Raw genomic sequence first — 22,584 nt, 5'->3', positions numbered from 1 at the left:
AACTGCCAGTGTCCAGAAGGCTGACATTTTGTCCAGATATAGTGTCAAAGGAATGGCTTTGGATATAAAATAAAAAACAATAATTCCGTTCATGCATGAAAAAAGGAGTGGTATATAGGACTTACTCTGTGAAATAATATGACATTTGTGGGTGATTTGTGGAAGTCGCGAGTGACGATTAAACTACAGGGACCACAATACATAGCTAGTTACGTAGAGGAGACACCTCTTACTTTGATTGGTTGGTTGGTTTGGCCCTCCACTGCACTGCTGAAGGTGAAACAGCTCCTACCATTAGGAACAGTTTTTCAGTATAATATTATGTCATCAAGTGGACTTTTAACCATGCGGACTCAGTTTTGCAAGCACCTGGTAAGTGCATTGGGTGATCTAATTGGGGTCAGTTTACAGGGAAGAAAGCTCTGGTCTCTTTAACGATACTATACCAACAACATGCTATGTATAAGTACAAATACTAGGCTGCGTAGATCTAGTCTATTGTTTTGACTGACAAAACCCATTGTGAAGACCTTAGCTGTCATAATTGTATTGCCTTGACCCTACGTCTAGGGTTTACAGCCAGTTTGAAATATTTTTTACTTTAACATAGCATTACAAACAGCTAAGGTTTAGCTAGCTACCTAGCCAGCTAGATTCCACTTAAAGAGACATTTTAGATTTTTTGTTGATCAAAATCGATATTTTTCTAATCATATTAAGGGTATCGTAAACTGCCAGGAAAAATAATATCATGCCATCGCAGGTTTTGAAATGATCTTAATTAAAAGCAATGTGTCTATTCATGTTGTGTAAGTAGAGTCAACCCTGCTACATTACAGCTATCTTTAGTCAAATGTAAGAACATCAACAGCATATGAGTTTAGTTTAATGTTAAGTCAAAACTCTAAACAAATGTTAATGCACAAAATGCCCTCATTTAATGCACATAGCTACCTTGATTTTGCATATTTCCAACACTGCTTGAGCGTGCCGTTATGTTATCAAACACGGTCTAATACCCTCTGCCCTTACAGACTCAAAAGTACCTTTCAAGGACCTACTCATCTCGCCCTTCACTAAATGTAAGTCTACAACAGCAATAGAGATAATGAAGTCCCATTGTTTTGTATAGTTTTGTTGAACTGGTGGTTACCTTGACAAAAAGCAAATGAATAGTATACAAACCTTGATGCTCCATCACAGGAAGTGTTCATCGTTAGTGCGGTCCGCACCCCAATGGGGTCCTTCAGAGGAAGCCTGTCAGCAGTAGCTGCCACCAAGCTGGGCTCCATTGCCATCAAAGGAGCTGTCGAAAAAGCAGGTAGGAACGGAACTGAAACAAAGAAAGCAGAATTATTTGAAATGAATCTGATTGTTGAAATTCTGTAAATGATTCACTGACAGTTGTAGTTATGCCCTTTTACAATGGCATAACTACAAATGCTGCAAATCTAACCTAAGTAGGATGGTTCATCTTCATGCTTGATGAAGCTAGGTGTGTGCAGGGACCTGATGGGATGCTGTCTGTGTTTAGGTATACCAGCAGAGGAGGTGAAGGAAGTGTACATGGGCAATGTATTGCAGGCAGGGGAGGGACAAGCCCCCACCAGACAAGCCTTACTGGGAGCAGGTCAAATCAGAGAAACCTTCCACACACTCGCACACAGATAACCGCTTACACTTGCTCTGTGTCACTGATACTGTAACCGGTCCTATGCACAATTTGGCCTTCCAGGGTTAAGCCTCTCCACTCCAGCAACAACCATCAACAAAGTCTGTGCCTCAGGGATGAAGTCTGTCATGCTGGCTGCTCAAAGTCTCATGTGTGGACACCAGGTAACGTACAAATACAAATCTAATACAGAGATCAGAAACCTGAAGTTTTTATTTTTTTTACTCACAATCACTTTTCCTAACTAACATATCAGATTATGGTTGTGGTGAACAGAATCGAAACTGGCCAATTGCACTTGTTTGTTTAACCCTTTCCCTTTCTGTTACCCCTACATTTATCTAATGTCAAATTGTGTCTGATAGAAGATGATGAAATTATTTGACTAACTGGATCTGTGCTGTATCCTGGGTGTCAGGATGTGATGGTGGCCGGCGGTATGGAAAGCATGTCAAACGTCCCTTACGTGATGGGGAGAGACACCCCATCCTACGGAGGCTTGAAGGTGGAGGACATCATTGTGAAGGACGGCCTCACCGATGTCTACAACAAGTTCCACATGGTACTGCTCTGTCTTTGTGTGGCGGTGTAGTGGAGAAATAGGTCCACCGGTCTATGAAGAAACAGTACCATTCTGTTCGTTTGCTGTAGGGAAACTGTGCCGAAAACACAGCCAAGAACAGCCAGATCACCCGGGAGGAGCAGGACGCCTATGCCATCAGCTCCTACACCCGCAGCAAAGCAGCGTGGGAAGCTGGGGTGCTCGCCAGAGAGATTGTACCCGTCAGCATCCCCCAGAGAGGTAAACACGGATAGTTCTATCTTTTTTCCCTGGTTGGAATCCCTGTGGTTAGAAGCACGTACCACCTGTTCACCAACAGGCAAGCCGGACGTTGTTGTGTCAGAGGATGAGGAGTGGAGGCGCGTGGACTTCAGCAAAGTCGCCAAGCTGAGGGCTGTGTTCCAGAAAGAGAACGGTAAATATGGAGAAAAACATCCCTGAATCGGTGCTTTGCACGTTGAAGAGAATATTAAGTGATGAGAACAACACAAATAAAGGTACTATTGGCATAAGGCCCCGAGACGTAAACCTCAGTTGATGTGTGTATTGAAGACAGGGCTTTCTCTGTGCGGAGATTCACAGGTTCATTCTGATTGGTCGTTGTCATTCCAGGCACAGTAACTGCAGCCAATGCCAGCACGCTGAATGACGGTGCGGCTGCTCTGGTACTCATGACTGCAGACGCAGTAAAGAGACTCAACGTCACTCCACTGGCCAGGATCGTCTGTAAGGCTCTTAGAAATACACACACACACACACTCACACACACGCACACACACACACATATATATATATCCACTTAAATACATGCGCAACACAACCCAGACTGAGGTTACAAGAATGCTGTGGCACAGGGTGTTTGTAAAGAATAGACACTTGGGACAATGGCTTTTCCTGGGTCTCAAAATGAACTTGGACCTTAATTCTCTACTACCGTTAAGGTTAAACTGATGAGCCGCATTCAGGGTCAGACTGACCTGGTTTGTGTAGTTGCAGGATTGTTTCGTTTACTTAAAGTGTAGACCCTAAGTAGCTGTTCTGTTCTCCTATCCCTAGCATTTGCTGATGCTGCCGTTGCCCCTATCGACTTCCCTATTGCTCCTGCATTTGCTGTACCCAAGGTAAGTTGGAGCATGGTCCAATTCACCGATGATCCCTCCAAGAGAACAACTCTGTTCTGAAACAGCCCTCGCGGCATCTCCCAGAGCTAATAGGATATCACCATTAGGAACAGCAGCAAGGGGAAGTGCACAGCAGCGATATGAAAGTCCTGCTGTGCGTCAGAGGTGGAAATGGCACTGCCACTCTTCATGAGCTGTATGTGGTCCTTACAGGTGCTGGAAGCAGGTGGAGTTAAGAAGGAGGACATCACCATGTGGGAGATCAACGAGGCCTTCAGCGTGGTGGTCCTGGCCAACATCAAGATGCTGGACATCGACCCCGCCAAGGTCAACGTCAATGGAGGGGCTGTGTCTCTGGGACACCCTATTGGGTAAGCAGACCCAACTCGAACCTCCAACAGATGTTAGTCTGTTGACACAGATTTTATACTAATAATAAATTGGCATACATGGCAACCCACTTCATAGGTGAAAAAGTGTGAATACAGTATGCATTGTAAAATGTATGCCTTCATTAAGAATACAGATGGTCCTTTGTTGTTTAAAAGAAGAGACACATACGTGTTTTAGTCAGGTGGCTGAGCGGTTAGGGAATCGGGCTAGTAATCTGAAGGTTGCCAGTTCGATTCCCCCCGGCCGTGTCAAATGATGTTGTGTTCTTGGGCAAGGCACTTCACCCTACTTGCCTCGGGGTCCCTGTACTTACTGTAAGTCGCTCTGGATCAGAGCGTCTGCTAAATGACTAAATGTAAATGTAATGTGTTTGAAACGAATGTGACAACCTTTTGTTTATTTCCCCCCCCCCACAGGATGTCAGGGACAAGAATTGTGGGTCACATGGTGCACCACCTGGAGGCCGGCCAGTACGGCCTCGCCGGGATCTGCAACGGTGGGGGTGGAGCCTCCTCCATCCTTATCCAGAAGCTGTAGGGAACCTCACGCTCCACCTACTCCTGCCTCCTCATCAGGACTGCCTGTAGAACAGCTGTTTCATGGATGGACTTGGTTGAGATGACAATACTCCAAGCACTTTGTCATTTATCTGAAGCAAACTCTGTACCTGAAAGGTGACTGTGGCTAGATGACTGTATGCAAACAGATATTATTATGACTCCATGTTTGAGACACTCCTGTGTGCAAATAACTTCTGGTTGCTGTTGTACTTTTGGACTTGAAAGATGAATAAATAGTTTTTATGAAACTAACATGGATGTATGTATTTTTGTGTTGTGATATGAGATGTTTTGGCTTACTACTGATAAAAGAGGAATCCCATTGCTTAAAGTATCACTTAACATTACCTATATATAGTGGTATACTATGTAAACATGCAAATGGTAAAACTATCCCGTTAGAGTATTGTAAATCTACTAAGGCCTTGTGAGCAGGTTGGATACTTGTCATTGCAGGTTTTCCTCCCTGTTATACATTTGGGCCACAGGAGGGTGTGAAAACAGCCGTTTTTTTTCTTCAACCATCTGACTGACATTGATTGGAATGGGAGTGGATCGGAATGTGGGAAAGTGTGCTTCTAAAAATAAATGAATAATGACTCACTTGAATTAAATACCATCCAAACGAACAGTCAAGTGTTCCTGTGCCTTTATATTTTTGACCCTCTTTCTCCGCCAGAGAACATGGCGTGCGTAAAGTTAACTATTGACAGAGTTTTGCAACTGCGACAAAGGCCCATGGTCTCAGTTTTGTTTACAGACATTTCAAACGTCCATTGTGACTGTGAAGAAATGGGCCATGATGATTCACCTGGTTATTGATTAACACATCAGAAAATGTTCGTATTGGCAGAAAGAGAAGACCTTCCCCTATGCCGGTAAGAATCTGAAACATTCCTTTTCTGTGTTGATAACATTGAGCCAACCCTGGGACACCTGCTGAGAACACATATGTTTGTGTTTTTTAATGGTTGTTCAATTGAGGCAAGAAGGCAGTAGTGTCACCACAAGAAAGCAAAAGTGTAATTCCAGTTGTTTCCTGATTCCATGGTATCCATGGTAATGGATACTCGGTGAGTAGCAGCTTCAGGACTAAACTGTGTCATTGTTTTCATGCCATGAGAAACTAAGTGGGAACTTTTTTTATGTGCCACTTTACTGACAAATGAACCAAAAAGGCAATGTTTTAGTTTGAGTTCAACTTTAACTTTAGTGTCCTGTTTATAATGCATAATATTTTATAATGCACAACATTGCATTTACTCTATCAATTAGTTTATAGTGACACTGCCTTTCCTATCATGTCATAAACCACGTCATAAAAGTGTTCACAAATATTAAAGCCAGTGAAACTAACCTATCTGTAACGACTGTACAGTTCAGTGAAACCATTGTGAAGACCTGCCACAACTTCTTCATGTAGTACAATAGCTTCCTTATCACATGGCTCTTCCTGTGAAGTTCATTTCATCATTAGAAAAAGAACACAACCTTTCTAGTGGCTGGAATACTTGAACAGCCTGAGTGGTCAGCGTATGCACACACAGGGAAGGTGTGGTCATGGCTGTTGATTACCTGACACAGTGGAAGACTGGACTGAGTTAGAGAGAGAAGACAGAGAAAAAGGATATCAAGCAAAGGCTGGAAAGGAACATTTGTTGTGAGGTATTGATTCTTAGATTTTTTTATACCTTTATTAATATGATTGTTTAACTTATTAGTAACTTATTAGTAACTTTATCACGGTTCATGAGGATGAGAGGAATGATCAAATCAAAGACTAATTTCTTACTTAAGTGTGCGGAGTAAACACGGTGTCTTGGTAACCATCAAACAATGAAATGGTGTACTACTTAGAATTGAATTGAATTTATATTAATATTTTTTATTTGCTCTACTTTACATTTCCTTGTTTGTCATGTTTTGAATAGAAACAAGAACTGTCAACATGGCATATTATCAGGTAAATCTCATTTTACAATCTAGTGTAAGTTTTCAACTGTTGTTCATGAACAAGAAAATAAACGTAGGTTCCGGAGCACCAGTGTTCGAATGACGTTAGACGTTTTCTCCAACTGAAAGTTAAGAACATTTTACAGTACAGTATACGTTTATCCAATCCTAAGCCTGTCCTATACACTAATACCGTGTATACATAATGATGAACTGGAACATAACTTCAACTCAGTGTGTACTTTTACGTTTGAAGATTCCCTATGTATCCACAATATTTGTCCACAGCCTGGTCCTCAGCCTGGGCCCACAAATGGCCCACAGTACATCAATTATGGGTTTCAAAGTGGGGAGGGGAGACCCCCTCCATTTGCTCCTCCAACTGGAAAGACCAGCTACCACTCCTCCGCTGTTCCAATGTACCCACCACAGCCCATCAACACACACCAAACCATGACTCCGGTCCAACCTCCCCAACAAACCAGGAAAGGTTAGCAAATTCAAAATGTCGAAAGCAAGGCAGTGTGACATGTTGCCATAAACAAATCAGTAAATGGAAATACGGCAGAGGCAGGTGTTTACCTCAGGGCCAGTGTAACGTAGATCTCAGTGTGTTTTGATTCCATCTCTTTCAGCAGGCCGAAAGAACAGTTGCTGCAAAACAGCAGTGTGCACTGTCTTAATCCTCCTGCTTATCCTAGCGGTGATAGGAGTACTGATCTGGTACTTCGGTACGTACTTGTCAATCATGACCAAGCACCTTACTGTCACAGCATACACTTGTATCACATTCCTACTGACGGGTGTCATCTAACTCAAGGATGTCCTCTGGAGAACAACCTTTTCTCAAACACACCAAAAGGACGATTCATGAATTGACTTTGAACACGGATGTGAAGCACCATATAACGTGTGTGACCATCTGACGCGGAGGAGTTCAGAGTAGGGATGTCAAGGCCGTGTCTCCTGTGTTTTCTCTCCCAGTGTGGTACCAGTGTCTGCTGGGAAAGTCCTGTGGGAACAACGGCAAGTGTCTCAGTGCCTCCCAGTGGTGTGACGGTGTGAAGGACTGCCCAAATGAAGAAGATGAATCGAAATGCTGTAAGAATCCTTTTCTAGCATCGCACTCTTGTTGATCCCTGTCTGGCCATATGCCATATGTACACCAGATATCATTGACTGTGAATAAGATTAAAATTATGAATTATTTTTCCTACATCAATCTGTGCTCCCCAGTTCGCCTCCATGGAACAAACTTCCTGCTGCAGGGGTACTCGTCAGAAAGCCAAACATGGAAGCCTGTGTGCCATGACTTCTGGAATGACCAATACGGTGAAACTACATGCCAGCAGATTGGGTACAAGAAGTGAGTCAGCCTTTTGAGAAACATTGTGTTTAGGTGTGGCAGCATTACTTTGTTCAAGATACACACATGTCCAAAGGCCAAGTGACTGCATGATCACACAAGTAAATGATCTAGATCGAAAGGTAACCCTTGGTGAAATGATGACAACATGAGAGGGAGTGAACTCCATGACAGATCACACACTGTGCTGATATATAATGTGTAACAACAGAGTTTCTATTATATATATAAGATATAGAAAGTGTATAGTGTCTAAATAATGTGTACCAGTTTTCTGGCGTGTGCTGACCATGTACCTGTTTGTCTCTTCAGGAAGAGTTACGTCAATTCTACCTCAGTAAGCTCTGCCTCCTATAACGGCTATCTGACATTGAATCCTAGTTCTTACCTGGGCCCTTATGTACAGGCACAACTAAGCACGTAAGTTGATTACTTTTCTCAGTCAAAGTCCTTTTTCTATAGATATTCCTACTGCATAGTGAGGGACTCATATACAGGATCAGAACGTTCTGTACAGGCAAATTAAACCCTCACTAAGATGTTTCTTCTTCCAGTAATTTCTGCCAAGCCAACAGAGCAGTCAGTCTACGGTGCATAGGTGAGTTATTACAGTACTGCTGTCTCACATCCTGTTACATGACACATGAGGTTAGGAGCATAGTACACACTCCCTACGGTGATATTAATGGGGAATTAGCTAGCTATCCTTTAAACAAGGTTTTGTTTTGTGGTGGAAAGCTCAGAGCTTGAGAGAAGAGCAGCAGAGCCCATTCCTCAACACACGACCCTGTGTACCCTGTAGCAGATGGAGGAATACAATGTTTTTCTGCTAGAGGTCAGATTTAAATGACAGACCTGTGCCATTTGGTTGCGTTTGGTAATGATTGTTTGTGTGTCTCCAGACTGTGGGCAGAGCACCGCGGCCCCCAGGACCCGCATCGTTGGGGGGGAGGTAGCAGCTAGGGGTGCCTGGCCATGGCAGGTCAGCCTGCAGGTCCAGGACCAGCACCTGTGTGGGGGCTCCATTATCAGCTCGGAGTGGATCCTCACAGCAGCTCACTGTGTGGAGAAGTGAGTTTGACTTTGTTACTGGGCCTTCCGTCTGCTCCTGTATGGGATGAATCCCCGGAGTCAGATGGCTGGGCGGTTAGGGAATCGGGCTATTAATCAGAAGGTTGCCAGTTCGTTTTCCCGGCTGTGCAAAATGACGTTGTGTCCTTGGGCAAGGCACTTCACCCTACTTGCCTCGGGGGAATGTCCCTGTACTTACTGTAAGTCGCTCTGGATAAGAGCGTCTGCTAAATGACTAAATGTAAATCCTTTCTTGGAGGGGGGTTACCCAAACGTAGTTGTCTTGGATTGCTCTCTGAGGGTCAACCCTGATTATTGGACATGATGCTATATATTTTGGTTGGTTGAAGTTGGATTTATCATGACGTTTATCATTATTGGTCTCACATTGTTATGTACTCCTTCCTTCATATCATTGGTAGGTTTTCGAGTCCTGGTCTTTGGACAGTGTACGCTGGCTATTTGACCTTGTTTGAGATGTACCCTGCTACTGGCAATTCAGTCAATCGTATCATTGTTCATGAAAAGTATGACCAAAACACCAATGACAATGATGTTGCTCTGATGAAACTCTCCAGGCCTCTGGTAATGTCTGGTAAGCACTTGCCTACTTCAAAAGTTCATACGTATTCATCTATAGACATATACACAGACACAGTAATAACTTAAAGCGTATTGTATTTGAATTGTGGATTTTTATTTTTTTATATATAAAATAAATACACAAGTTCAACACTCTTCAAATTGATCCAAAGGTTGAGTAGTCCAACTCCATGTCCTTTCTTATGTGTTAGATACGGTGAGACCAGTTTGTTTGCCCAACGTTGGGTTGGACTTGACTCCTGAACGACAAGCCTGGATCTCTGGATGGGGGTCTTTGAGGAGTGGAGGTACACCAGAATGCATACATCACTCATTCTTCCAACCACTTTGATTAGACTTGGGCAAACTACAACAAAATTACCTTAAAATAAATGGGCTCTTTTGGGGCTGATTTGCTGGTGTCAATTTCGTGGGTTAGACTAATCAAGAGCATACAAGGATCAGACATCATGTACATTCTGAATGCTGTGACAGAGCAGTGACAACAGGGATTGGTTACTTGAACAACCATCCTATATAATACTCACCATTATATCCAGCTATCATAATATGAAAGTATATAATGAAACAATAATGATATTGGTTTTCAACTCCAGAGTCAGCCTCCAACAACCTGATGCAGGCCCAGGTGACTATATACAGGACCGATACCTGTAACAGGCCGGAGGTGTATGGTGGACAGGTTACCAGTTCCATGATCTGTGCTGGAAAACTGGCAGGAGGGGTGGACTCATGTCAGGTCAGATAAGACACACACACACACACACCTATACACACACACACACACACACACACACACACACACACACACACACACACACACACACACACACACACACACACACACACACACACACACACACACACCTATATATACACACACCTATATATATACACACACACACACACACACACACAAATGAGCTATATTTCTGTAATAATATTTAGAGTTATAAGAATAATAATTTGTGTTGTGTGCTGCAGGGGGACAGTGGAGGACCTCTTGTCGTCAAGGACGATGTTCGATGGTGGCTGGTTGGGGACACTAGCTGGGGAATAGGGTGTGCACTTAGGAACAAGCCAGGAATTTATGGAAATGTGCCCGATTTTCTTGATTGGACATATACACAACTAAAGGTAAAACGTTATATAAAAGAAAATTGTAATAGAAAATATCAGACAGTTACATTAAGTACATTACTTTGCAGTATGTTTGTTTAATTAGTTCTAAATCTATCTTTACAGAACAACTAATGGAGATGCCAATGAACATGGAACATTCCAGTGCCTGTTGACTTGAATTTTTCAGGGATAGTGTATTTTGTCCATGTTTGATAAAGATACTGTATATTATTTGACTTATTTGATGACCCTCATGAAATTACAAAGTATTTATAAAAGTTGTATGCTGCCAAAAGTAGTTTGATGAGCGTGAGCGTGTGTCTCATTCTAATTCAAAATAATTCTCATTCAGTAAAACAACAAAAACATGAATTGACAACAATATTTTTAAATGTGCCCAACACATCCATCAATCTGTACTTCTGCTGGCCAGCCTTTGTATCTGTTAGTCTTGCTGTTACTGTAGAGTATCTGTGAAACCAACAACAAATGTGTACATTCTGTGGGCCCAGTAGGATATTATCACCAGTGATACAGTAGTACTTTATCCTGCATTTTCAGGTGTCGAAAGGAAAAAGAAATAACAAATCTACATATTAATGTACAGTAGCCTTTACCTTTTCTTTATTAATGTCTTCAGGAATTGTGAATCCTTTAGACCCCAAGAAGACCCAGCTGGAACGAAAGCCAATTTTTCCAATGATAGTGCTTCCTAGGCTTTCTATTTCCTTCTTTGCTTCTGGCTTCAGCCTGTGTGGAAATAAAGGGTCTTTGAGAAAAGCTTGCAGATAATGTTGTTGGTAATGTAACACATTAATGAATTAAGCAATACAAAGTTAGCATTAGGCTAACTTAGCACAGGCCTAATATTTAACTGTGTTATATAAGTATTTCATAATATGGTATACAAAGTATTTTAATGTAAAACTGGATGGTTTTTCATGGGAGAAACAAACAACCTTGATTAAAAAGAGTGTATATAAGTCTCTAACTACACCAGTTTGTCATGGAGATGGTAAACATACTTGGTGCTTCCCTCATCATAAGTTGCCATCAATATAAAAGAGCCATTAGAAATCTTGTGGAGGAAGTTGATCAATGCCCCAGAGTTATCTACAAGAAAACAAAAAATCGACAGCCATGTGAGAAAGTAATGTGAAGGAGTTAGTAGGTTGGGACCCAGTAATGAGTAACTCTATTACTAAATCAGACATCTATAAACAGAGATAGTAAAAGTTTTGACAACCAAACATATTGTTTGTGTTTGTGGCTGATATAGCATAGTGTTGTAGCAGTACCTCCTTGCCACATGTTGAAAGAAGCACTGTCTATCTTCTCTCCTGAGGATGCTGTGTGGACAAAAAAAAATCAAAATTAGGAGGGGCCACATCAAGGTGTTTCTGCAAAGTGTCCACAATGTTCACAGGACATGAGGAAATAGTTGAAAAAAGTTGCCATTTGTACAGATAACAAAGTGATTCGTTACCATCAACTGCTGCAATGTTGATCCCTCTACCAGCATTATGTCCATCAATAATCCTAGGGAAACAATAAAGATCACTTTAAAGACTTAACATTTTGGTTTGGAGGAAGGCCAACTGTTTCTTTTAAGTCATTACTCAACACTGACATTGCATTCTCGAAACAGATTTTGGGCTGTTTTTGAATCCCTCCACCACTAAGTATCTGGAAGGCAAACTTCCCAGGTGGACACTTGGACCAACGGTTGCACTTCTGTCTCCCTGGCACAGGAACTCCAGCTTTAAACAGAGCAATTACACATTTCTGCTATGCAGTTTAATTAAGAGGTCGAAATTAAATGTGAAGAATTTCAAAGAGAGTCCTGGTCTTACCTGGTTTCTGTTGAGGTCTTGTCTCTCTGTGGAGTCTAGCCACGGATGCAGAGATGAACCGGTTGTTAGACCATTCACAGCCGAAATCAAAAGCTGATCTTCCGAAGTACCAGGCGAAAACACAGCAAAAAAGAAACCCTGCTGTTCTTAGGAAATCTGTAACCTCCCCCCACACACACACACGCACACACGTTCACACACGTACGTACGTACCCGCACACATACATAGAACACACAAACATACACACACAAACATACACACACACACATTAATGTAAACTTCACATTAAACAACACTGTCCAACAAATACAAGTCCACATGCCTTTTTTGGGGGGCTGGTGCTTGCTTTCATTTGAAATCACATATTGTGATTTCACAACCTTTCCTGTGGTACTCTCATTTCCCTCCTTTCCAATACCCAATAAGGTAAAAGTCTTTTATCTTCTTCCAATCATTCAGTAATTCTTACCGTAGTAAGAAGTTTTAGCGTAGTGTTACCGTACAACTTACTCCACAAATGACGAGAAGTGCAGGCTGCCATGGCTCCCTTGTAAGGTTACTGTACTGTGCTTCCTTACTCTTTACCCATGATAACAGAGGGCCATAAAACATTTCGCCCTGCAGGACAGGTGCAATGGGTCAAAACAAACAGTTGAATAAACAATACTTTGTTTAAAAGTATTGAACATGATAACATATTCCTAAATGCTCTGCAAGAAAGTGGCATTCAGTTTAATTTAATACTGTACATTTCATGATAAAGAATACAGTTTGGATACAGACGGTTGTGCATTACTCAACTTTACCTGAGGGGGGTGCTCTAACATTTGCAAAACAAAAGCATTTTATGCATCCCTAACAAAAAGAACACGGATCCTATTTATTTACCTGTCTCTTGGTGTAAGTGTGCTCAATACTCACAACTTCAGGTACATTGGAAGGATCTATATATTTACTGTTTTTTTTCCGTAGCTATTATTGAGAGAGTACGACACATGCACGCACACCGATACTTTATCCCTCTCCCTTTCTTCCATGGCCACAATTTTCCCTCTCCGCTCCTCTTCTCTTCTCTCCATCAGCATGGTTGCCTAATCACTGCTCACAGAGGTTGGCTTGCTAATTGGCAGATGCTCAGGCCCTGAGCCTGCATCTGCTACCTGTTTGTACCAATTAACAGACCCATGGCACTGCACTGACACCTCTTCAATGGGTTAACAGATGCTGCAATTAGCCACTCATTTGAATAGATGCCCGTTTACCACGAGGGCCCTTGTCGCATCATCCCAACCGGGGGACCGCCTCTCATCTATTTGCTTTTTCCGTTGCCTCTCAAACGACTCAACGAGGCGTGGGAAGGCAAGGGAACCCTGGTGTGTCGACAAACAAACGCTCAACGGCCGCTAAATGAGCTCTCCGCGTACACGAGTGGCAGTGCTGGCGTGCTAGAAGGGGCCCGCGGTACATTTAGAATATGTAGGAGCAGGGTTTGTATGGCATGTTTCAGTACAGAACTATTGGGCCCCCCCACTGACCACACAGGAGCGTGATCAGCCACAGGAAGCGGCTCAGCGTGACTCAGAACCATCACGTTGTTTGGTTACAATGTGACCAGAGTAAATCCACTGGTATTGGAACTGCAGAATGATGTTACAGTAAAGAAAAATGATAACAACTTTCCTTTCATTATCTTCACTCTTTCTGATTTGGGCTTTTTGAAAATGGTTTATAATTGCAGGAGATTAAGCAAAACAATATTTGAGTTATGTGAATGGAAACCTATCAACCTTACAGAATATAGATGTTCATGACTCCTCTATCATTATTATCATATTCTGATAGAGCTGAAAGTGTTGGCGGTTATGAAACTGACTATGATTCCTGCTTCTCACCAGCACTGTGCGAGTGTGTGTGTATGTGTCTCTGGTTGTGTCTGTGTGTGTATATGTGTGTATGTGTGTGTATGTGTGTGTGGTTGTGCACATTACTGTAAGCCTGCCTGTGTGTGTATAGATCAAAACTGCATGTGTCATTTAGTCCAAAGGCTACGATCCAACGTACATTCCTCCACAGCCAATGAGGAAAGAGCGGCCTGTTACTGGGCAGTTATGGGTTTATTTTTTTCTCTCCCGTTCTGCTTTCGTGAGGTCGATGTCACGCGTCAAGCCTCATAGAGTCTCGGAGCAGTGTGAGTCTTTACGACACGCCAGAATCATGTGCTTGTGGTGAACATCAGCACTCTTACTGGTTTTGTAGATCAACCAGTATTGAGCCAGGGGTGCAGCATGGTCAGCCGCACCTAGGGTTGTTTGCCGTGGTCTTAAACAATGTAAACAGACCAAAGGTCAGAAGGGAGACAACGTTCCCGCAATTCTCAGCAATAGTATACGACTTCATATAAGGACTTCATTTGGTATCCTTCTACACAGACTGGGGACAAGAACATCTATGTTTATCGTTTACATTTCTGTTGCACTTCACTGTTTGTATTTGCTGTAACACTTTGTTATAACTTTCCTTGGTAAGCGGCAAGCATTTGCTGTAAACTAACAATCAGCACATTTTGTTGAGTTATCAATAGTCCGCAAAATATTAAGCAATGGTTAACTTACAATTGATTGCATTTAATTATCTAGGAATGCTTTCATGACTTCTCAAGTTTATTGCTACCATATAGTGTATAATTATGAAGAGTTACCCATTGCCCTCATTGATACTGTAGCATCTTTCAGACATCTGTATGAAAGGTCTTTTCTGAGATGTCACTGTTCTCTGCACCTCTTTCAAGGTGTGATTTAAAGCAAAAGCGAAGCAGTGTACACACAGCCAATGCTAGCCCTTTTCATACATACAATCAAATAGCCATACATGCAATACAATCAAAAGTGAAATCCTTTTGCGTCAAAATTTTACTTTTATTTGCAATACCAATCTTGACCAACTGAGGGCACTTCACTTTATTGACATCCAGTGAGAGGCTACGTGGCAGATAAGAATGGGATCATCGTTAGAGAGGGACTTACATACAGAACACTCAGAGTTTCAAATCCTCTTTACTTGAGGAGTGAGTCTTTAATCTTAAGGATCTTCCTCCAGTAATGACACATAAACTCTATGTAAAAACACATATTGACAACATTAACAACAAGGAGCACACATCTGCTTGCTTCGTGTACTTCCCGGTCTTAAACCTAAGAATGAAAAAACTATGGAATTACAGATAAGCTAGCTAGTTAGCAGCTCATCACTCCTTACGCAAAGAAGCAGCGTATCCTTCTCGCTGTCGCGGAAAACAACAGAAGATTAGAATATTGACGAAAAAAACATATACACTTCCCACTGAGGGATGTAGTAAACAACCATGATTTAATGTTGGAAGAGATTGAATACTATTCAAACTGAGACTCTGGTCAAGATTTAAATGTTTGCTTCCCCAATGCCCTCTTTTATTTTGTCAATGTGTTGCTGTTGACAATTTTCTATTTAGGTCAGTGTGGGTCCCTCAGGCTCTGACAAACCACTTTTTTCCCAGAGTCCCAGTGACTGACACATTCTCTGATAGCAGATGAAGTCCTGGGTTTCTCAGGTTTTGAATTCTTGATGAGCAACATGTTATAAAATAAAACAGAGGTTGTTATTCCTGCAGTGCAATGTTCCATAAATATTATTCTCAAAATCTTCCTTTATGTGTACAAGGCTTTTAGTTGTTCAGTTTAAGGACAGGAACCCTGAAAACAAAGACACAAGAAATAAAGGTGACATTTTTCTGAAACAGAAATGTTTAACATAAAGTATCTCCCCAGCTTTCTTTCTCTCATCATCAAGTCACTCAGAATAAACGCAGATCTCGGTGAGCAGGCAAGCCCTGGTTTTGTTTTGGCCAGGGTGCGCTGACACAGGCCTGGGGATGTCCACCTGTTGTGCTGCTTCTTGCCACGCCTGCATTGCTGTTCCCCTTCACCACGCACTTACACAACGGCCTGGCAGAAACCAGCATTACCCGGACATCCGCTAAGAACATAATGCCTGTCTTAGACACTGGGCATCTGTTTGCATTTCCACGCAATATTGGACGTAGAGTAATTACAAGCCAGGAGGGGAGGGCCAGCCTGAGATTAAGGAGGAGAATGGGGGAGGGGAGGGCGTGCGAGCATCTGAACACATGGTCCTTCAGTAAAGCTCTTTTCCTCGCCACCCTCTTCCCTGGACAGCCATCCCAGGTCAGACCCTCACCCCCCCTCTGGCACGGTCTACACCGCGGTGGCCACTACTGTCCTGGCGCCCCTCCCCCTCCTGTGCTCTGATTGTCCTAAATCAACGCGTTGTCGTCTTGATGTTTACGGCCATCCCCTGGGGGTTCTGCTGGTTCCTGGGGGGCGAGATAAGACTATGGCCTAAATGAAGCAGACAAAAAACCCTGGTTTAACTTGGGCATTCTGTGTGTCTCTGTTAAGCAGAAGCATTGTTTGGTTGACGTGGAGCTATTAGTGTCTATGGGGTCTTTGTTATTGCCCAGTGACGTGGCACAAAATGGGCTTCTGGATATCAGTTAGGTTGATATGGGGTGAATGGGATGAATCTTCTTCTTTGTTGGTATGATTATTGATGTTGCTATACCCTCCTGGTCCAATGCTCACACTATCCTGCTGACGATGCAGCAAGGCAAAGGATAGGACGAACAAGGGTTGATGAATCGGAATAGCCAGACACAGATTACCCCCTTGAGTTGAGCAGTCCTTCACCTGCAAAAGCCTGGAAACAGAGCCTAGCCTAGCCAGATGACACCAGCTCTCTACTGCGGTCTCCTGACGTTTGCACAGACAGCAGGTTATGATCTCCCCCCTCCGCTCTGCTCTTCGCTGGTGAACCCACCCAGCGAGCGGAGCGTTTTGCGCGGGGTGACTTCCGCTCTGACAGCCTTTCCGCCGGGTAAACGGTGGAGATGGCCTCAGGCAGCGTGCCAGCGCCGGGGCCAGATGGGAGCGCCAGCCTCTACCTGCCTCCGCCGCTCTGCCATCCCAACACAGGTCCCCCGGCGCCCCGGCACCATCTGCGCCCCGGCCGGCCCCGCCTTCCTGTCAGCACCGCCGGGGAGAGGGAGCGCGCCGCCTGCGTGTGGCAGCCCCGCCGACGCAGCTGTGCAGATGTTGTCACAGCGACAGGGTGGCAGCCAGCCTAACATCTGTGCGCCCTGTGGGAACGACGGAGCGGCACTTTTACAAGGCAGCCAGCCTGGTGTAACACTCAGGGATCCTGTAAAGACACACTGACAGACATGGTGGAAAAAGCACTTAGCCTGACAAATCACTGTGTGTGGTAGTCAACAGGGCAGCCCCTTAGCATGTCTACTGCAGGTCTTGCCTGATACCATACCCATACAGAGGGTCAAATACACACCACCAAATATGATCCACTGTATGCCAATATTTGTAATCCAATATTAGGGCCCATGAACAGTGAGCACATATCTCTCGGCTGAAGGCATTATTTAAAGATTTGGATGCCTTTCCTTCAATCTTTCATTCGCTGCTCTGATTTGATAGCTCAAAAATCTTTCGAATCTCCCAGGATATTGACTGCATCCTTCCTTTGCGGTTCTGTTTTCTTGTGGCCTGTCATGGCTGATGTGTCCGTCCCTGTGTGTGTTCCCCCGCCCCCACTCTCCAATGCTGTTTTTTACAGTCTGTGACGTGTGTCAGATAGCCCTTCATTACCACCCCTGCCTCTCACACCCTCTCTCTCTCTCTCTCTCTCTCTCTCTCTCTCTCTCTCTCTCTCTCTCTCTCTCTCTCTCTCTCTCTCTGTCTCTCTCTCTCTGTCTCTCTCTCTGTCTCTCTCTCTCTCTCTGATACTCTCGCTGCGGAGCACATGAATACCAGCTTCTTTTTGCTCTCAATGTGATTCCTGTGATTTTGCTGAGAATGAGAGAGAGAGAGAGAGAGAGAGAGAGAGAGAGAGAGAGAGAGAGAGAGAGAGAGAGAGAGAAAAAGAAAGAGAGAGAGAGCAAGAGAATGAAAGAGAGACAGAGAAGGGAAAAATGAATAAAAAAGGACTTCATACATTTTTATGACCGCGCCGATAAGGTCAGCCATGTGCCGTTGTTACTAAGCAACAGTGACACCCCATGTTGGACAGTTGCAAATTAAAGTCAAACTCAAAGATGTTTAAATACTGCTGGGAGTAAGATGACGTGTCAGTCTCTATTGGACTATCATATGTTGAACAGAGCAATGACCAGTAGATCAGGAAGCATTTACCGAAGATTTCCTGTTGGCTAACTGCTGTCAGGTTAATGTAGATGAGTGACCATTTCATATCCAGATGACCAGTGCCACTGCACCACATTATGAATTTCAATGTGTGTTGTGTCAATACATCATTTCAACAGATACGTCCATTGTATCAATAAATGCATCTGTCAATATACCTGTGCCCATAGCAGTGTATACCTTGTCTAAAGTACATTGCTGTCAACAACATGCCATAGGCATTGTCTATAAAGATCATATCTACTCAATCAGGTCTGGACAGCAGTGCATTGAGCTGTGCAATGCAAGGCAGTCAATGAGAAGAATCAATCTATGGATCCAGCAAGGTGGGCCATCAAGAGGCTCTACTTGGTCTGTCAATTACTCACTGCCTTCTGAGGAAGGGTGATTAACGCTGCCAACTCTGACAATCTGTGGCTTCTCAGCAGTCTGGAATGAGAACCCAATCTGTGCTGTGCTGCATGATGATGTTGAAATGGTATCATTGTTCTTGAATGAATGTGTTCAAAAATGCATTGGAGGTTGATTGGCCCAGCACAAATATAAAATCTCTAGTAGCTCATTGCTAGCCTATGGGGAAGCACCAGATGATACAAGCTTAGTAGGCTGAGCGTCTGTTGTTGATCTCTGAACATAGCCTACAGTGTGCCACTGTATGCTACAGTAGGAGTCTGTGACATTCCAGACAGGCCTTTCTCTTCTATTTCTCTCCTTAATGGCGAAGGGTTACTGTCAATGGGAAACACGGTTTTTCCATTTCTTCATTGTGGAGACATCATTAAACTTGAATTGTGACTTCGACTTGCGTTTCTCTCAGAAATCATGGGCGAAGAGAGAGATTCTGTGAGATTCCATTTAAACGGGGGTCTTGGAATACACATTAAGCAACTGTTTCTTTCCTTCCTCTCACATAATGTCATTTGAATTATTCAACACTCAGACCCAAGCATCCAAGCTTTCTCATCCCAGAAGTTTCCAATTCAGTTCATTCAAATGAACTCTCCATTACTGGGGGTTATCTTTCTACCCAACCTTGTGTATATATATATTTAATGGCTGTTCTAATACAGTATAATCTCACTATCTTCCAGTATTGAGCCTGTCAGAACAAATATTAAGTAGTGTGAACTGGCTCACGGTTGCAGTTGCATTTTATTTGCCATCGTACTGTACAGAACTACTGGCTTCAAATCCGCTCTCTCACGTTTCCTCCGTGTCGGTCTTTCTTCTGCCTTTCCCTCTTTTATCTCTCCATATCTCTCAAATCCATTATTTTGGTCAACAAAGACATGTTTTGATCCAAATCCTGCCATTTTATTTCAATGCTCTTCTCTGTGGAGACTGGGGAAGAACAGGCTGCCTCTGGGCATCTTGGGAGATGGTCACCTGATTGTACCATATGCCAACAACCGTCAAGACTCTCCTTTGTTGGAATGTTCTACGAGAAGATTATTCAATTGGTGGAGCTCTATTCATACAGGTCTCATTTATCTAGTTTTGGAAAACAAACTAAAAATCTTGCAGGAAGCAAAAGTTACCATTTGTGGGCACACAAGTATTGCATTAGTTATTTTTAGCTTCTGCACTGAAATGAGCCAGATGTTAATTGGCTGTATGGACTTTAATGTTTACAAGATTATTGCCATGATTTGCCATCTGGTGCCATAATACCTTTGATTTCATCATACCCTTCCCATGGCAAATCATGGGGAAAATATGGGATTAGAGGAAGAAGGATTTATGAGCAGGCAGACATTGATGTAAAGCTGATCTCTTTACCCAAAGAGTCCACAGGGATTAAACCCATTGAAAAGAATCATCGAATGCAGTTTTATTTGGCTTTTGAATATGATTAGTCATAAAGGACATACCATATTGATAAGAAGTGGGCACAACTGGGTCAGCCCAGAGTATATTTGTCCTCTGGTAGACACTAATGTTGATCAAGAACTAAGTTGCTCCACAGAGACACAAAACAACGGGTAATTTGGTCACCAGCCATCGCCATATAGATTAGTGAGACTATGAGACTTAACACTGTAGCATATGACAACCCTCGAATCCCAGCAACCCAGATGTGCCACCAGATGTCCTTGTACGGTTGCTTCATTCAAGTGTGAAAAACATATTGTAGGTTCTGTGAGCACCACAGTGTAGTCTCCTGATGTCTTAAAGATCTGTCCCAGGGGGGGGGGTAATAATATGAACAAATGTAGTAAGATTTGAGAGAAATTAAACAGTTGAATATTCAAAATCAAAAGATTGCCCAGACCAAGAGTAAGTCAATTTCATTGATAAATCATCCTAATGTGAATGCTGGCTAAGTAGGAATAGTCCATGTTTGGAGAGCAGTTAGGAAATTGGTGGTGGAATCTTCAGTATTCAATACATACAGACAGGTAGAGAGGACTGTGGCTGTGCAGATTAATAAGAACATAGCCCTGGATGAACAACACACACCCCTTCACTGCAGGGAGAGAGAGAAATATATAGTTAGAGAGAGAGAGAGAGAGAGAGAGAGAGAGAGAGAGAAAGAGAGAGAGAGAGGAGAGAGAAAGAGAGAGAGAAAGAGAGAGAGGGGGGAGGGGAGGGTAGGGTAGGGTAGGGGACCAACATTTCTCAAATGGCAAAAGCGAAAAACAACTCAATCTCTAATAGCAATAAAAGGATCATCTGTACACACAGAACATAACAAAATGCACATTTGAGGTCAGCTCTGCCTCTGGTTTATTAAAGGCTCAAATGTCAACTAACAATTCTGCAAACTACCAAGTATTTGATCGAATATGTCACGTGTATAAAGTGGTTACGTGCTATCGACAATCCACCCTCACGAAATCCTACAACCTAAAGAATTTACACATAACCGCCGATCTACCTCGTGAGACCGATGATGCTCCTGAATGTTCGCGATTAAAGGCTGTGTCTGTCTAATTTAAAATATTGTGTCTACCAATTTACTTAATATTTCCGTGTGGAGAGTGTTGTCTCTGCAATGGTGCCTGAAGGCCTGCTTATGTTTGTCAAGGTCAATTAATGAATGTAAGCAAAGGCTGGCTGGTTCCCAAAACACCCCTGGGACTCATAAATTATACAGAAAACATTAAAAAGACATTATTTGATATCTGTAAATTAAAATTCATTTAAATTTTTAAATGCCAGGCTAGTCAGGTGTGTAACCTACCACGCCCATTATATTAGCTCGCAGCAGACTAGTAGCCATGAGAAATGTTTGATCATAGATTGATTATCTCTTTATGATTTTGCATCATTGCCCGGTTTCTTCCTGGATGGACGCCTTGTTCCCTAGTCCTCAAGTGTGAAGAGACGATGAAGCCAATCTCGCGCTCAGTTCCAGGGATAGCTGCGCGCTCTGCACCTTTAAGGCAATAAAGAAGAAAAGCGGCTGCGGAGGAGGAGGCGAGGGTTATTCCATAATGCTCTGAGGCTGGGAAGGTTAGCGCAGGGACCAGTGTGATTTCTACGTCTGCGGGAAGATGCGTGTGCTTGTTGCTTTCTGGATGGAGAGAGGCGGTGTTGTGGGACTGAGTTTTCAGCACAGCTAACAACTATTGCCTCCGCTTCAAACCCATGTTTTTTTGTCAAAATCAACTTTAAGCATTTTTATTACTGGAAAGTTTTTCTCATTATTTATTCATAGTATTTCATTCACTTATTTACTTTATCCGAATTTGTATTTAATTTGTTTTCTTATGTTGATTTTCTTTGAAAATTTCACCTGAGCACACTGCGCTTGTCCCGCGTATGCGTCTCCAACCTCCAGTCTTCGCTCTGACTCAGCAGCACTCACCTGGACCGGAGCGCAAGGAGGAGGCGAGTCCCTTGCGTACTCCGCAGAGCATCGCGCCGTTACGCGGGGAAGGCTGCACCAAGGCACGGCGTGGACACTTCAAGGGAGACGTACAGTTGGATCTCTGCCCTTACCATAAGACAATCATCAGAAGCGTATACATCCTCTTCCCAACGTGAAAAAGATACGAGGGAGAGAGAGAGAGAGAGAGAGAGAGAAAGAGAGAG

At 43.1% G+C, this 22,584-nt stretch overlaps 3 protein-coding genes across 3 annotated transcripts; 2 read left to right on the top strand and 1 right to left on the bottom strand.

Moving 5' to 3' along the window:
* Positions 1–235: 235 nt before the first annotated feature.
* acat1 (acetyl-CoA acetyltransferase 1) lies at positions 236–4,560 on the top strand. The gene is made up of 12 exons (XM_067257308.1): positions 236–372; positions 1,035–1,082; positions 1,204–1,321; positions 1,535–1,630; positions 1,736–1,836; positions 2,091–2,234; positions 2,324–2,474; positions 2,554–2,649; positions 2,847–2,960; positions 3,291–3,355; positions 3,569–3,726; positions 4,165–4,560. Exons 1-12 carry the CDS (start codon positions 322–324, stop codon positions 4,283–4,285), a joined length of 1,263 nt encoding a protein of 420 aa, XP_067113409.1. The 5' UTR covers positions 236–321; the 3' UTR covers positions 4,286–4,560.
* Positions 4,561–5,136: 576 nt separating this feature from the next.
* tmprss2 (transmembrane serine protease 2) lies at positions 5,137–10,685 on the top strand. Its single transcript, XM_067257307.1, has 15 exons — positions 5,137–5,186; positions 5,770–5,973; positions 6,240–6,271; positions 6,550–6,751; positions 6,897–6,992; positions 7,246–7,362; positions 7,498–7,627; positions 7,940–8,047; positions 8,182–8,225; positions 8,530–8,698; positions 9,121–9,293; positions 9,493–9,588; positions 9,898–10,040; positions 10,286–10,438; positions 10,547–10,685. The coding sequence occupies exons 3-15, from the start codon at positions 6,257–6,259 to the stop codon at positions 10,553–10,555; spliced, it is 1,455 nt and encodes a 484-aa protein (XP_067113408.1). The 5' UTR covers positions 5,137–5,186; positions 5,770–5,973; positions 6,240–6,256; the 3' UTR covers positions 10,556–10,685.
* A 125-nt stretch (positions 10,686–10,810) lies between these two features.
* On the bottom strand, positions 10,811–12,818 carry LOC136963553 (protein FAM3B-like). Its single transcript, XM_067257702.1, has 8 exons — positions 12,788–12,818; positions 12,277–12,432; positions 12,054–12,183; positions 11,910–11,962; positions 11,722–11,772; positions 11,449–11,536; positions 11,041–11,173; positions 10,811–10,894 (listed from the first exon to the last, which is right to left on the bottom strand). The coding sequence occupies exons 1-8, from the start codon at positions 12,816–12,818 to the stop codon at positions 10,811–10,813; spliced, it is 726 nt and encodes a 241-aa protein (XP_067113803.1).
* Between the last annotated feature and the right edge of the window lie 9,766 nt (positions 12,819–22,584).

The sequence above is a fragment of the Osmerus mordax genome, chromosome 19 (genome assembly GCF_038355195.1).
Source record: "Osmerus mordax isolate fOsmMor3 chromosome 19, fOsmMor3.pri, whole genome shotgun sequence".
NCBI lineage: Eukaryota > Metazoa > Chordata > Actinopteri > Osmeriformes > Osmeridae > Osmerus > Osmerus mordax.
Note: the sequence above shows the minus strand (reverse complement) of the source record. Positions and strands in the feature narration are given on the sequence as shown.

Bases quoted from the DNA above. Each gene is read 5' to 3' on its own strand.
- acat1 (XM_067257308.1), top strand. From the start codon at position 322: ATGTCATCAAGTGGACTTTTAACCATGCGGACTCAGTTTTGCAAGCAC. The intron at 1,322-1,534 runs GTAGGAACGGAA...GTCTGTGTTTAG, and splicing joins AGGAGCTGTCGAAAAAGCAG to GTATACCAGCAGAGGAGGTG. The intron at 2,235-2,323 runs GTACTGCTCTGT...CGTTTGCTGTAG, and splicing joins TCTACAACAAGTTCCACATG to GGAAACTGTGCCGAAAACAC.
- tmprss2 (XM_067257307.1), top strand. The intron at 9,589-9,897 runs GTACACCAGAAT...TTTCAACTCCAG, and splicing joins GGGGTCTTTGAGGAGTGGAG to AGTCAGCCTCCAACAACCTG. The intron at 10,041-10,285 runs GTCAGATAAGAC...TGTGTGCTGCAG, and splicing joins GAGGGGTGGACTCATGTCAG to GGGGACAGTGGAGGACCTCT.
- LOC136963553 (XM_067257702.1), bottom strand. From the start codon at position 12,818: ATGGCAGCCTGCACTTCTCGTCATTTGTGGA. The intron at 12,184-12,276 runs GTAAGACCAGGA...CTCTGTTTAAAG, and splicing joins AAGACCTCAACAGAAACCAG to CTGGAGTTCCTGTGCCAGGG. The intron at 11,963-12,053 runs GTCAGTGTTGAG...TTGTTTCCCTAG, and splicing joins ATCTGTTTCGAGAATGCAAT to GATTATTGATGGACATAATG.